At 40.8% G+C, this 11,243-nt stretch overlaps 2 protein-coding genes and 1 pseudogene across 2 annotated transcripts; 2 read left to right on the top strand and 1 right to left on the bottom strand.

The window, feature by feature from the left end:
• Positions 1-368: 368 nt before the first annotated feature.
• LOC104824289 (eukaryotic translation initiation factor 3 subunit G-like) lies at positions 369-1,892 on the top strand. The gene is made up of 2 exons (XM_010556321.2): positions 369-773; positions 1,178-1,892. The coding sequence occupies exons 1-2, from the start codon at positions 437-439 to the stop codon at positions 1,717-1,719; spliced, it is 879 nt and encodes a 292-aa protein (XP_010554623.1). The 5' UTR covers positions 369-436; the 3' UTR covers positions 1,720-1,892.
• Positions 1,893-2,004: 112 nt separating this feature from the next.
• LOC104824290 lies at positions 2,005-6,080 on the top strand (annotated as a pseudogene).
• LOC104824588 (ultraviolet-B receptor UVR8-like) lies at positions 5,966-10,011 on the bottom strand. Its single transcript, XM_010556684.1, has 12 exons — positions 9,977-10,011; positions 9,538-9,740; positions 9,254-9,327; positions 9,057-9,141; positions 8,787-8,921; positions 8,450-8,683; positions 8,064-8,303; positions 7,688-7,731; positions 7,128-7,310; positions 6,852-6,942; positions 6,347-6,390; positions 5,966-6,257 (listed from the first exon to the last, which is right to left on the bottom strand). Exons 1-12 carry the CDS (start codon positions 10,009-10,011, stop codon positions 6,135-6,137), a joined length of 1,491 nt encoding a protein of 496 aa, XP_010554986.1. The 3' UTR covers positions 5,966-6,134.
• Positions 10,012-11,243: the final 1,232 nt, after the last annotated feature.

Genomic DNA, 11,243 nt, shown 5'->3' with positions numbered 1-11,243 from the left:
TTTGCAAGTTTTCAAGTATATGATATATATATATATATATATATATATATATATATATATTAATTAATTAATAATTTATATTAGATTAAACACGGTGTTGTAACGTTTTGTAAAATGAGGGATTTTATTCAAATTTTTAAGGTTTTATAAGTTGGAAACTCCTTAGCTGTTAGCGATCTTTTTTTTTTCTTCATGAATCATAGGTTTTGGAATGTAGTTTTTGTATTTCCGTGAAATTAAAATATTAGATTAAGCCCAAAAAGGAAAACACTGAGTCCTCACTACGGAGCCCAATCAAATGCCCGATGGATTTAGCCCATTAAGAAACGACGTCGTATATTTGTTTTTCTTCATCTATCTTCACTCACTCCCCAGTTCGTCTCGTCCACGTGAAAACCCTAATTCTGGTTCGTCAGGTCGCCTAGAATCCCCTAAAATGGCGACGGAGAAGGGCGCGAGCAAGCCCCGGTGGGGCGATTTCGGAGAGGACGAGGAAGAAGATCTCGATTTCTTGTTGCCGCCGAAGCTGGTGATCGGACCGGACGAGAATGGGATAAAAAAGGTGATCGAGTACAAGTTCGATGACGACGGAAACAAGGTGAAGATCACCACCACGACGCGGGTCCGGAAACTAGCGTCGGCTCGGCTGAACAAGAAGGCGGTGGAGCGGCGGAGCTGGCAGAAGTTTGGAGACGCTGCTCGTGAGGATGCCGGAAACCGCCTCACCATGGTTTCGACGGAGGAGATTCTTCTAGAACGCCCTAGAGCTCCTGGTGTGTACTTCCTTTCTGTAGAATCTTCAATGAATCTGGTTTCATTTATATGGGAAAAAAACAACCTTTTTTTATTAGGATTTCTTTTTGTATGTTTGCTTATCACGGCGAAGTATCGGATTTCAGCTTCCGTGAACAGAGTCTATGCGAAAATTGGTTTCGTACGTCTATTGATCGAGGAACAATAATATGTTTGCTAAACAGTAGTTTTTTTTTTTGCAACTGGAAATTGAAGAGAAAGTGATTACAGTTCTTGTGGTGATAGTTAACATGCGTGTGTTGGCATTCTTGCCTTGTTTGTTACAAATCAATGAAAGAAGGTAACTTCGTATATGATGCTCAATCAATGGAGAGCTTTCGTATTTCTTGTATTGCATTCTAATTTCAGAGAATATTTACTGCAGGTACGAAAGCGGAAGAACCTAAAGTCGCTGGGGATAACTTATCACAGCTTGGGAAAGCTGGTGCTGTTCTAATGGTGTGCAGGACCTGTGGTAAAAAGGGTGACCACTGGACATCGAGATGCCCGTATAAGAGTCTTGCAGCAACGACAGATATGCTAGGTGACAAGCCTGTTGTGTCAGAGACAACCTCAGCTGCAGCTTCCGGAGGTGGAAAGGCTGCCTATGTGCCACCAAGCATGAGGGCAGGAGCTGATAGAAGTGCAGGTTCGGACATGAGACGGAGAAATGACGAGAACTCTGTTCGAGTCACCAACCTCTCGGAGGACACCCGAGAACCCGACCTTCTCGAGCTGTTCAGGTCATTTGGTTCGGTCACTCGTGTCTATGTAGCCATAGATCAGAAGACGGGTGCGAGCAGAGGATTCGGATTTGTCAATTTCGTGAACAGAGAAGATGCTCAGAGGGCAATCAACAAGCTGAACGGATATGGGTATGACAACCTCATCCTTCGAGTTGAATGGGCTACTCCCAGAGCCAACTAAACTGCCATTACTCGTTTGTTCTCCATTAAACATATATTGCTGGTTTATGTTCTGGTTTGATGTAATAGAGCTGGCATGTGTATTACCTGGTTTATTATTCTTGGATTTAATTTTAGCCTTATGTTCTCAGACTCTGTACTTTCATTTTCAATTTGACAGAAAGTTGTCCCAAATCTGTTTGTTCGTGTATTGTAGTAAGCTCGTGTCAAATTGCAAATGAAAGTGGTGCAGATATTTTTGTACAAAGTGTGAGAACATAAAACTAAATCTAAGAGTAATGAACCGGTAATTCAGAGGCATACTCTATTGCATCGTAGCAGAATATAATCAGTGATATATGTTTAAGGCATGTGAAGCTTGTGTCGACCAGAAAGAGAGAATCATGGGAACGAGTGTTACATGGGCACAAACTGCTGGTATATATACATATTTCGTATCATCGTCTTTATCTGGTAATGTTTCTGCAGCAATAAACTTGCATATAATAATGTTTCTTGATATCGTTTACTAAGTGTTTATCATTGTCATTGTCATGCAATGTATGTATTACCTTTTCCTTTTGCTATATGTTTTGGAGTCAGATTTTGCTGAAGTAAGCCTCTTCACATCAACATGAACTTGTCAAACCTTTCCCTGCATTCATTTTACTGCGATTGTGAAATGTCATTCAGTTGTTTGAATCCTCGACCATTATGTATATGTCAACTGCACTATATGGTGACTTTTTGATGTTGATGGGTTTGAGGATCCTTTTTTGCTCTTACTACCCAGCATTTTTTACTGATTCAGTGATGTAAGATTGACAGATTCTTCTCAGACCTTCGAGTGAGACCACAACAAGCTGTAAGTGCCTTGGTCTTTGAAGTTCTTGTTTTTTTTTGCAGGCATGAAACCAAAATCCTTCCTCAGGAGTTCGGGGAAAAAGAAGAGTTGTTCTGTCTCATAGTTCATACTGACAAAACTGTTAGTTGTTCCCATCTGACTTCCTTAGACGAGCATGAAGCTATTTCTTTTACCAGTTGTTCTTGTTCATGCTCTTTAGTTATGAAAGTTTCAGAAGTGGTCTGTGCTCAAAAAGCATCAAGATTCGCAGATGAGACAGATAAACAAGCATTGCTTGAGTTCAAGTCTCGAGTTTCTGAAAATAGCAGAGTCGTTTTGGCGTCTTGGAACGAGTCTCTTCCTCTCTGTAGGTGGAACTGGGTTACATGTGGCCTCAAACACAAAAGAGTCACGGGTTGGGATCTCGTGGGATTGAAGTTGTCTGGGAAAGTCTCGCCCTTTATCGGTAATCTTTCATTTCTCAGATTGCTTGATCTCTCAAACAACTATTTCCATGACACCATACCGCGAGAAGTCGGGAAGTTGTTCAGACTTCAGTACTTGAACGTGAGTAACAATTTTCCCACCGGAAGGATCCCAGTTGATCTATCTAACTGTTCCAGCCTTTTGACTCTTGAATTATTATCAAATAATCTTGAAGGTGATGTTCCTTCTGAGTTAGGGTCTGTGCCTAAGCTTGTCTTGCTGTTTCTTGGTAGAAACAATCTGACAGGTAAGTTCCCTGTGTCTTTGGGGAACCTGACATCACCTCAAGCACTCGACTTTACGTATAACCATATGGAAGGGGAGATCCCGGAAAGTATAGGGAGCCTGACAAAAATGGTGTTGCTCCAAATTGCAGTGAACAACTTTTCAGGAGTTTTCCCTCCTGCTATCTACAACCTCTCCTCACTTCTATACTTATCCATGAGCTTTAACCGTTTCTCCGGTAATCTCAGGCCAGATTTTGGCACTCTTCTTTACAACCTGTATGCACTGGTTGCGGGAGGAAATCGTTTCACAGGAACCATTCCTCCTACACTGTTCAATATTTCAACCTTCGGAAATCTGGATATCACTTTCAACCATATGACAGGAGGTATACCATTGGGTTTTGGCAAACTACAAAGCGTGAAAATCCTAGGTGTAGCTTTCAATTATCTGGGAACTAACTCCTCCAGTGATCTTGAGTTTCTCGACGGTTTGACTAACTGCACTCAGTTGCGGTACCTGGACCTCGGGTACAACAGACTCGGTGGTAAGTTGCCTTCCTTCATAAACAATCTCTCTGCCAAACTCACTATTCTCTCCCTTGAAGGAAATCTTGTCTATGGAAATATTCCCCTTGACATTGGAAACCTCATTAGCTTGCAAACCCTAGGCCTGGGACAAAATTTATTGACAGGCAGACTTCCTACCTTATTGGGGAAGCTTTCTGAACTCGGAAAACTGTCGCTACATTCAAATGGACTGTATGGAGAGATACCGTCCTCCTTGGGAAATATCTCTGGATTACAGAATCTTTATTTGTTCAACAATGCTTTTGAAGGAAGCATCCCCACAAGTCTTGGAAACTGCAGTTACCTTCAGAGCCTAGAGCTTGGTTCTAACAGGTTGACAGGCACCGTACCTCAAGAACTTATGGAACTTCAGTCTCTTGTTTTCTTAAATGTCTCGTACAATTCTCTAATTGGCCTTTTTCCAGAAGATGATGAAATTGAAAGGTTCAAGCTTATTGTCGGGGTAGATGCTTCATACAATAGATTATCAGGAAGGATCCCGGAGAGCTTGGGAAATTGTCTCTCAATGGAATATCTTTATCTTCGGGGGAATTCCTTCGACGGAGTTATTCCCGACATAAGGAGGCTGAGTGGCCTCAAATATCTTGATCTGTCCGACAACAGGCTCTCGGGCCCTATACCTGGATACTTGGTGAATTTCTCTTTGCTGCAGTATCTAAATCTCTCCATAAACAACTTTGAAGGAGCAGTTCCCATGGAAGGGATATTCAGGAATGGTACTGCAGTATCAGTATTGGGAAACAAAAGGCTCTGTGGAGGCATCCCGGCATTTCAGCTAAACCCATGTCCTGTGCAAGTTCCAAGAAAACTGAGAAGGCATCACTCGGTGAGAACAATAATTGCCATCTTTGCTTCAATTTTCTTGCTGTTCCTGATTCTGATTGTGATTTGTCTATGCTGGTTCAAGAAGAAGAAGAAGAACACTGCCAATTGTGCTTCTGTTCCCCACCCGAACCCATCTACATCCACGAGAGGATAAGTTATTCAGAGCTTTCTAATGCAACCGATGGCTTCTCTTCTCGCAATCTGATTGGGTCAGGTAACTTCAGTTCTGTGTTTAAAGGGGTTCTCGGCCTCAAGCCTATTGCGGTTAAAGTTCTAAATCTCCATATGCATGGAGCTGCCAAGACTTTTATGGCAGAATGTGAAGCTTTGAGGTGCATAAGGCATATAAACCTTGTGAAACTGGTGACTGTCTGTTCGAGCATCGATCTCAAAGGCGATGAATTCAGAGCTCTGGTCTACGAGTTCATGCCGAATGGAAACTTAGATACGTGGCTACACCAAGATAGAAACCTGACCTTTCTCGAAAGACTCAACATTTCCATAGATGTGGCCTCGGTTTTCGATTATCTTCACGCTTATTCTCATACTCCTATAATTCATTGTGATCTCAAGCCAAGCAATGTTCTTCTGGATGATGATATGACTGCCTGTGTCAGCGATTTTGGCCTCGCTCGGATCCCCGTGAAATCTGGTTTGAGATTGTCCCCTGATCGGTTTAGCTCTGCAGGTGTCAGAGGAACGATTGGTTACGCTCCACCCGGTATGTTACCATCCATTTGCAAGTTTTCAAGTATATGAAACATCTTTAATTATAATGAATCTAGCTACAGTCCCCATCTCACTGTTTGTTTCTGTAATGTCTGCAGAGTATGGAATGGGATGGCAGCCATCATCAATGGGTGATGCTTACAGCTTTGGAATCCTCTTACTGGAAATGTTCACCGGAAAACGACCTACAGATGAGTTATTTACCGACGGTTTCACCCTCTATAGCTTTACCAAGTCGGTGTTGCCAGAAAGAGCGATGGATATCGTAGACCGATCCATTCTCCACAATGTGGATGCTGACATGAAGATTGCAGATACTACTGAGCGTCTGAAACTGGTTTTTCATGTCGGAATCAGGTGTTCTGAAGAATGTCCTAATGACAGGTTAACAATGGCTGAGGCTGTAAGGGAATTGGTGCTAATCAAAGATAGGTTCTTCAGAGACAAGAAGGCCAATGGACAGAGGATATACTAATTCTCCTCTATATAACCATTCTGTCAGAATCCTTTAAATGGGCAAAGCCACAATTATGGACCTGGAAATGCTGGGAAAAAACTACATGTATACAAACTGGGGATATATGTACATACTATATAATAAGTATGGTGCACATATAAATTATATGTATACAACAAAAGGGTATTCCTATTCCCTGTTCAGCTACTCAAGTCTTTGTTCTCTAACCCTAACAAAACTTGGAAATGGAGGTGTAGAGAGAGAGGGGTCATGTCATGTGTTCAAGGAGGCGATACACCTAGAAGCAGAGTATGCCACCAGCCACATGCAATGTCCTTTGGGATGAAACCTTCGGTCCTGACCTGAGAGGGAACGTTCCGATCAATCACGTCTCCCTGACCAAGCTGTTTCACAGGACACCTCTGTTGTTAGTAAGTGTTCTAAGGCAAAGGCCTTTATATAACAAGGATCACCATGAAAGAGCATGGCTTACCTGCCCATATTTGTTCCAACCCCAGCAGAATACCTTTCCATCCCCTGCAACCAACAAAAAATTCACCAATTAAGTTTGCATTTATCTGAAACTTAGATCCTATTTTTCTTACAGGATTTGAGGAATGAGGATATTCTTCCGAAAAAGTTTGTGGTCTTTCAAGACTTGAGACCTACTGTTTGGTGATGAGGTGGGGCTTTGGACGAAGAAAAAAGAGATTGATAATCCAAACTAACTCTAGACACAACTTGAAGAACTAAGAAGAGTAATTCGGGTTTGGACAGGGTTATTGAACAGATTTTAGATTTAAAAAATGGTTGAACATATTCGGCAGTGAGACAAATTGGCTAGAGATATGCCAAAAACAAGGTGTAGTTTGAACTGAATGGTTGATTGATGTTATCAAACAAGGTTGAAGCAGAGAAGAAAGCATGGAATATCAAGATGAATCACCTCTGACATCCATCGCTGGAAAGAAAATATTCCTGGTTGGTTTAATGGATACCTGTAATGACAGCGGAGTGACGAGCCCCACAGGAGATACTTCTGACATTCAAATTCTCCAAACTAGGAGCATCCAATAGCCTCGGGAGAGTCTGAAACATAAGTAACTGAAGTTAATCATTAAACCCTTTCCAAGAAATTAGATTGTGGTAGCTGAACCTAATGACTAAGGAATCAAGAAAGGAATTATATTATCAGCTAGGAGAGATATAAGTTCTTCGCATCTAACAGTCTTTTGACTATGAGAAGTACATAAATGATACTTAACAGAATCTACCTCGGCCTGATCACTGCCAGTCCCTAGTTGCCCAAATTGATTTCCACCAAACGCATACACATCACCATCAGATGAAACACAAACCGTGTGCCATAGACCTGCAGCCACTTCCTCTACCCGGATGCCCAACAATGATGACACACAAGTAGGACTTAGTTCATCATCTGTACTTCCCTGGCCACACTTTACAGAGAAAACATAACGTTTCATTGCTTCTACCAATCCATATAATATGTGCAGGTTAAAAGAAGTTAGTTGCAGAATGAAGATAGCTAGGAGCAACTTTTACAATATCTTGAAACTCTACTGTGGCAAATTTGCTTCTGCTGATCATTTCATCATACTCCTAATCTCAGAAGAGTTCACATTTTCTTATACAGCAATATATTCCCGAAAGGATTCAACTGATCCAACTGATCATACTGATCCCAAATGAACAGATTTCCGGAACAGTTATTCGCGCCAAACACAGTCAGGTAGTCTCAGTTAGGAGCAAAAACCTCAACTCATTTTAGTTTTAAGCAAATGTGATAGACAAAACCAAGATCTGTCAAGCTCACCTGCCCATAAAGCCCCCAACCAAATGCAAGCATAGCTCCAGCATCTGCTAAAAGAAGCAATAGTCACACTTCATGCATATGATATATGCATGGACCAAAATGTTCTCTTACAAAACATTCTCAGGTAGCTTGCCACTTTCTTCTAATTTTATAGGAACTAAGAGCTGATAAGTCCATTTCTAATTTAATGCGGACACAAGATGTGTTTCAGCAGGCATAGTGCCCACAAGGGCATAAAATCTGTCCGGTTGCTGAGTAGCAACGATTGACCTCAAGACCAAAGGAATTGTCTCCAGTGCAATGAATTCAAAACCATCCTCCCTATTTTTGTAGTAAACAACAAGGCACAATAACTACAATAATATAAGAAGCATACCTGTGATTACCACACTGTGTCGCCCTCCACATGCAATTCTTTTCACATAACTTCCAAGAACTCCGCCGCTCTGCCCTACTGAACTCATGCTTCCTCCAGCAATGGCCATAGACCTGCCTTTTCCATAAGAGGAGCGCTCAATGCAAGGTATAGGATGAGGAGAGGAAACCAAACGAATCCGAGAACCCAATCCAAGCTGCCCTTCTCCTCCATAACCCCAACCCCACACCTGTCCAATATCTGGACTTTAGAAAAATTAGGAAGAATCAAGTGCTACAGCACACCCAGAATCATTTCAGATTAATAGATACTACAACTTGTCAATATTCTGTAACCCAAATGCCCTGTTTCAGGCATGGTGATTACTTTGAACCTGAAAATCTCACCTGATAAGACTAGAGTATGACGCCCACCTGCAGCTACGCTAACAATATTTACTCCCAGGGGCAATGACACAAGGCAAGGCAATGCTGACAAGTCGCTTTCACCAGATGATGAGCTTTCAGCAGCTTGCTTTGCGGGTGATATCCTCCTTTTCTTTGAAGATTCTTCTCCGCCTCTATTTTCCATTAGAGAAACGGTTCCACCACTAGATTTTGACCCTTGGGAACGGGGGCTTACTACAAAGAGAAAATAAAAAAGCCAATCTCTTCCAAATTCATCCTCTGACCAACCAAGAGGATAATCAGAGCTGTGAAACAGAAAAGAAGACAGGAGATTCACCTTTCTCTGCCGAGAATGAAATATGTCTTTGATATGTATCTTTGTTGGCGCTTCCTCCCATAAATGATTGGTCTCCGAAGATCCTCCCTGAGGGTATGCATTCCTTCCATCCCCACGTATATACTTCCTGGTTATCTGTTTCCAAGGCAAGAAACTCTCTTAGAGACAAATCAAAGACTAAACATTATTAAAAGTTGTCATATTTAACAATGGGGCTGCTGGTCAAATCACTCATAAAGGCAATGGCTTTATCACTGGACACAAATGCACCTGTTACTGCCACACAATGAGCCCAACCGGCTTCAGCTTTTTGCACACAAACTTCTTCAGGAAGAGGAAAAGGCTCTGGAGTTTCCTATAACGATAAGTTCGATTGAAATTCATAAACTACAGTTCAATTCAGCAATGTTTAACAGAGATTTTCAGACATAAATGAAATCAATACAATGCACAAGAATGCAGACTACCCCGTGCTTCCCGGAAGTCACGTAGCTTTGACCTAGATCATCTGTAGAACCCCATGTCATAAGCTTCCCGGATTCTGATTAACAAAGCCAGATAAACTCGTAAGCATGGCAAAGTCCATTGCATAGAACGAAACCCAACTCATCATTTGGATTCAAAACCACATAGAACCATACACAGTTCCAGAATGAAAGGAATCCGACCACGAGCCATCGCAAGTCTCGTTAAGGTTGCTCTGACCGACAAACTTGCGGGAAATCGAAGCGAAATAAGTTCGAGAGAGCACCTGCGATAGCCATGGCGAAGCCGCAGCCACCGCCGCACACGTCCTTCCACGAGCTCTCGATAGCCGACGGAATCTTCACCTCCACCGGAGACAACAACGGCGACCGTTGCGGAGAAGCTCCGGGAAGGTAACCCCAAACTGTCGACTTCCCCCCGCCATTTCCTCCGCCGCTGCGGCGGACACGGCGGGGACAGATACCTTCTCTGATTCCCCGTCGTCATTCATTTCACTTGAAAACCGCTGGATAAAGCAGAAGGCGAAAAAAGTTGAACATTTCTGAGAGCTAATGAGTTTATGGTATATATACATACACAGATTTAGATACACCTTTATGTGTATGTATAGACATGGAAGTTCATGGGCTATAGAGAAAGCAGAGCCCTAATTTAACACTATTGCTCAGTAGCAGAAAGGGAAAATTGCCAAATGTCTAGATTACCCTCCAGAATGTTGTAGCCTTCGTTTTATGCCCATATTTCTTATTTGATCACAGTGGCCCTTTTTTCCATACACATTACATATATATTTGTGTTATACATCTTTTAAGTGGAATACTACATTGTTTGTTGTGAACATGGTTTCATTCCATAACAAACCGGCGACCAAAATGGTCATCGGCCTCTTTTTCGAGTGTTCAGTACAAAAAAAATTAAAAAATTTAATTTATATGATTTTTAAATTCAACTAAAAATAGTGTTAGATCATAAATTTATTTTATATAAAAATAAAACAAATATGTTATATTGTTTAGTAGAGATCTGTGTGGTTCTAATGGTTTTTCCTCTTTTTTTAAATTCTTATCAATTTGGTTGGCATTGAAAAACAAATTATCCACAAAAAATGATTTAATCAATTAAAACAAATCATAGATTTCATCTATTTCCCATGTATTTATATTAATGAATTTTATCAATATCTAATTTTCAATATTTTTTTGTGATGGTGGAGAATCCATAACCAAGCCTTTTGGGACGCACACTGATCGACCCCGTGTGTCGGATAACATCTCGGATAATAAATTTTTCGATTCCGTGTAATAGCTGATAAATCATGCAGAGTAGATAAACCAGTCGAAACTGACAGGTTAAAAGGAAATTCAGACCTCAAGAGAAATCGAATCTAATTTTCAATACTACTATCAAATTTGTCTAATTTTCAATTGATATTATCAAAAATCCTTTTATATTTTTGAAAATGTATTATATGATTCCATACCTTCAGCAACCAAAACTTTTGTGGGTCTTCTGGATTCCATCTCAAATTTTATTTTAGTTTTCAATTTCTAAAATTATGGATGTTAATATAATAAATAATAAAATTTATAACAAAAAAATATATTCTACGATTTTTTTGTTGTTGGCGGCGACTCAAACAGCATATGTTTCATTCTGGTAAATTATAGATCATATATGGCAAAACCGGTGTACACTTTTTTTTTTTTTTGGTTATGAATATATAAATAACAACATATCGTTTAGAAAAATAAAGGTAAAAAGGGACTGTCACGATGATGTAAATGAGAACTTGGGGTTGATTCTAAAAAAGAATCGAAATGTTAGGGGTTTGTGTGAAAGCATTCCCCAAAAGGCCGAACACGAATCATTATTAAGAGAACGAGAGCAGCCACGTCGGATGCATCACGTGGAAGATTGACACGTGGCAAGATACAGGCCGCTAAAAAATAGGTGGAGGAATTGCAGCCAGGA

This window comes from Tarenaya hassleriana, unplaced genomic scaffold (assembly GCF_000463585.1).
Source record: "Tarenaya hassleriana unplaced genomic scaffold, ASM46358v1 Cleome4, whole genome shotgun sequence".
Classification (NCBI taxonomy): Eukaryota; Viridiplantae; Streptophyta; class Magnoliopsida; order Brassicales; family Cleomaceae; genus Tarenaya; species Tarenaya hassleriana.
Note: the sequence above shows the minus strand (reverse complement) of the source record. Positions and strands in the feature narration are given on the sequence as shown.

What these genes read in the sequence shown, in the direction of transcription:
- LOC104824289 (XM_010556321.2), top strand. Translation starts at nt 437, where the DNA reads ATGGCGACGGAGAAGGGCGCGAGCAAGCCCCGGTGGGGCGATTTCGGA. An exon ending in AGAACGCCCTAGAGCTCCTG is followed by an intron (nt 774 to 1,177) that starts GTGTGTACTTCC and finishes TATTTACTGCAG; the next exon opens with GTACGAAAGCGGAAGAACCT.
- LOC104824588 (XM_010556684.1), bottom strand. Translation starts at nt 10,011, where the DNA reads ATGGGCATAAAACGAAGGCTACAACATTCTGGAGG. An exon ending in ACACAGTGTGGTAATCACAG is followed by an intron (nt 7,732 to 8,063) that starts GTATGCTTCTTA and finishes TTCTTTTAGCAG; the next exon opens with ATGCTGGAGCTATGCTTGCA. An exon ending in CTGGCAGTGATCAGGCCGAG is followed by an intron (nt 6,943 to 7,127) that starts GTAGATTCTGTT and finishes CTTATGTTTCAG; the next exon opens with ACTCTCCCGAGGCTATTGGA.